Source organism: Triticum aestivum, chromosome 5D (assembly GCF_018294505.1).
Source record: "Triticum aestivum cultivar Chinese Spring chromosome 5D, IWGSC CS RefSeq v2.1, whole genome shotgun sequence".
NCBI lineage: Eukaryota > Viridiplantae > Streptophyta > Magnoliopsida > Poales > Poaceae > Triticum > Triticum aestivum.
The window spans coordinates 445256613-445261289 of record NC_057808.1 but is presented as its reverse complement, the minus strand read 5'-3'; the positions used below and the strand labels follow the sequence as shown (position 1 = coordinate 445261289).

The window sequence follows — 4677 nt, the reverse complement described above, 5'->3', positions numbered from 1 at the left end:
CTCCGGTATCCGGGAGTTGCATAATCTCATAGTCGAAGGAATATGTAGTTGACATGAAGAAAGCAATAGCAATAAAACTGAATGATCAATATGCTATGCTAACGGATGGGTCTTGTCCATCACATCATTCTCCTAATGATGTGATCCCGTTTATCAAATGACAACACATGTCTATGGTTAGGAAACTTAACCATCTTTGATTAACGAGCTAGTCTAGTAGAGGCTTACTAGGGACACGGTGTTTTGTCTATGTATCCACAAATGTATCAAGTTTCCGGTTAATACAATTCTAGCATGAATAATAAACATGTATCATGATATAAGGAAATATAAAACAACAACTTTATTATTGCCTCTAGGGCATATCCTTCATACGAATGATCACGCGGGAGCTGAAACGTTTCTGTAGTGGAGATTGACCTATAAAAGAGATGTCGCTCCTCTTCAGAGTGATACATCAGAACACCGCCTTCTTCTTACTTCCAAGTTCCCGAGCACTGAGCTACTGCTACGATCTTCACCATCCCGGCTTGCGGCGTGCACCGCAGGTCGGGACAGTAGGCCTCCGAAACCCACCTCTTTGAGTCCTGTACGGGAGAAGGGTGATAAGATTTTTGGGGAGCGCTCTGTGCAACTACTGACTTGTTCATCACGGACACCCCAGACACCGACGATCACTTCCCCAACGACGGCTTCTTCCCCGACATTGACCACCTCTTCGACGACATGGCCGGCGAGGATGTCAACCCCGTCACCAATGCTTCTGTCGCAGCTCAGTACGTCTTCGTCTTTCTGTTTAAGTTCCTGCCACAGTTTCTTGTTCTAGTGTCTATTCTATATATGTTCTGTTCTAGTTCATATATGCAGATGCTATTTACCTTCTCTCTGTTAGATTACATGACTTGTTCTATCTCTGTTATAATAGTCATGTTTTATCTAGTATTTTTGTTCACAAAATCACATGGTAAATTGCTCATATTTCCAACACTCCCTTCCTCTTAGAAGCCTCGGCTTCACGGGACCGCGTCACCGTCGTCTTGGATCTCGAGGGGCGACGCGACGGTGGGTTGCCAAGATTTTTAAATATTTGTATTAAGGTGAGGTGCCTTATATCTCATCATTTTGTTGGTAGTGTTCCATCATTGCACGATGTACGTAGTAGTAAGACAACAAAAGAACGACATAAAAGCCATTGCGGAGTCAATAGGCAATAGATTGAGAGGATGAATGATTTATGACAAAGAAGGCAATGGACGATGAGCTCAATGGAAAAGAGCAGCTAGAGGGGTGCACGTTGTCTGTTGGAATACAAAGAAGAAGTATTTGTGTTTGTGTTGTGGTTGAACATTGCGTGCAATGTGCTTGTTTGTTGGGAGTAAAAGAACATTGTTTACAAATTTATTTGTTAGCGCGTGACAACACATGGGCAGTCAACTACTCAGATGTATCTTTGCTAATTCTATTCGTCAAATTAGTTTGTCAGAGGGTTTTTTCTAAGAAAACAAGTCGGATGCAAAATCAATTACTTCATTGCAAAGAAGCGAACCCTTCTTTTGTTTGAGAAAGTAGACTACTTCATTGCAAGGGAAGCGAACCTTCCTTACCCCTCCTATCGTGCACTCTTCTTCCTCCTTCCCCCAAATATCCAGAGAGAAGGCAGGAGGACCAAACCCTAGCCGCCGCCGCCCCGATCCGATGGCGCCGTCGCCGTCCCCGCCGCCGCCGGCGAGCGGAGCGCAGTACGCGCACCAGTTCCTCAACACCGCCCTCTCCCAGCGCGGTCCCTCGGCGCTCCCCTACGCGGAGGACGTCAAGTGGCTCATCCGCAACCACCTCGTCGCCCTCGCCGACGCCTTCCCCTCGCTCCACCCCAAGGCGGCCCTCTTCACCCACAACGACGGCCGCGCCGCGCACCTGCTCCAGGCCGACGGCACCGTCCCCATCCACCACGCCGGGGCAACCTACAACCTGCCCGCCGTCATCTGGCTGCCCGAGACCTACCCGCGCTCCCCGCCCCTCGTCTTCCTCTCCCCCACCCGCGACATGCTCATCAAGCCCCACCACCCGCTCGTCGACCGCTCCGGCCTCGTCGCCAACGCCCCCTACCTCCGCTCCTGGGTCTTCCCCTCCTCCAACCTCCTCGACCTCGTCAGATCCCTCTCCCACCTCTTCGGCCTCGACCCGCCGCTCTTCACCAGATCCGTCGCAGCCCCGTCTCCCACTCCTCCTCCCGCTCATCCTGCTCCTCCTCCCGCCGCCGCCTCCCCCGCCATGCGCCCCGAGGCCGTCTACGCTCCTGTCCCTCGCCCGTACAGGTTCCCGGCATCGCCCCAGCTCGCCGCGCGCCAGCCGCCCACAGAGGACCCAGCTGAGGTCTTCAAGCGCAACGCCATCTCCAAGCTTGTCGACACCGCCTACGCGGACGCTGCCGCCCTGCGCACCGCCCGCGAGGCAGAGGTCGACTCCCTCTTCGCCGTGCAGGCCGAGCTGCGTGGCCGAGGGGAGGCGGTGAACGATGGGGTTCGCAGGATCACGGAGGAGAAGGAGACGCTCGAGCGCCGGCTTCAGGACGTGGTGATGGCCACTGACGTCATTGAGGCCTGGGTTGCCGAGAACCGCAAGGGGGCTGCCGACGATGCCACTGAGGCGGAGGGGGCCATCCAGCCTGCTGACGTGCTGTCCAGGCAGATGCTGGAGTGCACAGCTACTGATTTGGCACTCGAGGACACCATCTACGCGCTTGACAAAGCTGTCCAGGAAGGATCGGTGCCCTTCGACGGCTACCTCAGGAGCGTGCGCGCACTTGCACGGGAGCAGTTCTTCCAGCGTGTCCTCTGCACCAAGGTTAACAATGCGCAGCAGCAGGCACAGGTTGCTAGGATGGCAGCACGGGCACCACAGTACGCCTCCTAGCCAAGATGATGGATAGGTCAGTATACATGCTTTATGATCGATCAATTCCATCCATTGTAAGAGAGTGGCTCAGTGTAAAGTTGGTTCCCGTTGTCGTTGATGTGTGTGCTTACTGAATATCAAACAGATGGATGTGTCACAATAATAACTTTATTAGTTTGGGTGTTGTAAGTTCATGGTGATGTTTGTGTAGGGTTGTTGAACTCGCAGTACATATCTCAGTTTTGAAATTTACACTCATTTCATTGATGTCTCTGTCTTTGGTAAGTCTCTACAGTATGTATGTTTGTTTGTTTGTTTTCTTAGATAGGCAAAAACAAAAAAAAACATACAGAGCCTAGTGTGTTGCTGTACTAGGTACAGTTGTACTATCCTAATTGCAGTCCGGAGATTGAAATCCAGGTATGAGAAGTATATGGACTCTTCAGTACTTTGGGAATGTTAGATATTTAGATGTTCTTTTTTCCTTCTGTCATGGCACTGCTGTGAACTTATTCCACTCTTGATACTTGGAACTGGAATAGTCTCCTAGCTGTGATATCCGGCTTGCACATATGTTTTGATAATTGTAAATGCATAACCATTTTTTTGTCCGTTGTGCTGCCGCTGAAGTTTGGCGGGTGCTTTGGCTTGGTGTTGGTGTTTCGAAGGTGTGTGTGATCTGAAGCCGACTGTTTCATTGCAATTTGTCTAGGCTTGAGGTTTATTTTCTGAAACAATGTTTCTTGGATTGCAGACTCTGAATTTGCTGAAGTAGATTATGTATGGTACTGAGTGTATTCAAAAGCTCTTTAAAAGCTTTTTGGGGTGTTTTTTAAACTATAAACAGTTGGGTAACCTTTTGCGGTGTTATGCGGGAAAGCTATTTAAAAGCCTATTCCGATCTTACCACCCCAAAATTACCCTTGGTTACGAAATCCCATGCCATGAGGACAAATTGTAACAAAGAGATTTGTATCTCCATAGATGTGATCCAAACATTACAGGGTTCCAACTTCCAAGCACACCAATTTCTTGAGCTGCACTAATGTACAAAGCATGTGCATAAGTTGTCCTATCAATATGACTATCCTTCAGGGAGGAAGCAACGAATATAGAGACCAAACAGTGGCTTGAGAACTGAAAACACCTTAGAATATACTCCCTCCGTATAGAAATATAAAAGCGTTTAGATCTAAACGCTCTTATATTTCTTTACAGAGGGAGTACTATTAGCAGAGTTAGCTTGGCGGCACGCCGCATACCTGTGTGAACTCTTGCTGTCGATACCCGTATCAGCCCAGCACCAGATTCAAGAATCTATGAGTTTAGGTACCACACTGACCTTGCACTGGCAACGAAATTAGTTGTCATCACCACGAGAATCTCTCACCACCCCAAAAATCGGAGAAAGAAGAGGAGTACTCACCTTTCAGATGTTAATTTATTTACTGCCAGGCCTGCTGTGTGGATTTTGTGCCCAGGAGATTCATATATTATTAAAGAGTACCACATGTTATTAAAGGGTACCACAGTAGGCGATCTAACCCTGGTGTTCTTTGCAACACAAGAGTACTGCAGCAGGTGTTCTTTTAACTTTGTTCATGCGCCTGTTCTTTCCACTCATTTTCCTAGAAGCAACTGAAAATTTGGATTTGATTACATAGCAACATGAAGCACATGCGCGGTGGTAAGCGGCACGATCAAGACAGGGCTCGGTGGTGTGTTCGTCAATACTCCAAACTGCTGTGGCATCAACCGTCCCTGATATAATTCAGACTATCG

General features: G+C 48.9%; 1 protein-coding gene across 1 annotated transcript; it reads left to right on the top strand.

Moving 5' to 3' along the window:
* The first annotated feature begins 1573 nt into the window (after nucleotides 1–1573).
* Nucleotides 1574–3162, top strand: LOC123122574 (protein ELC). Its single transcript, XM_044542787.1, has one exon. It carries the CDS (start codon nucleotides 1696–1698, stop codon nucleotides 2911–2913), a length of 1218 nt encoding a protein of 405 aa, XP_044398722.1. The 5' UTR covers nucleotides 1574–1695; the 3' UTR covers nucleotides 2914–3162.
* Nucleotides 3163–4677: the final 1515 nt, after the last annotated feature.

Excerpts from the sequence above, each read along its gene's own strand:
- LOC123122574 (XM_044542787.1), top strand. The coding sequence starts at position 1,696 with ATGGCGCCGTCGCCGTCCCCGCCGCCGCCGGCGAGCGGAGCGCAGTAC.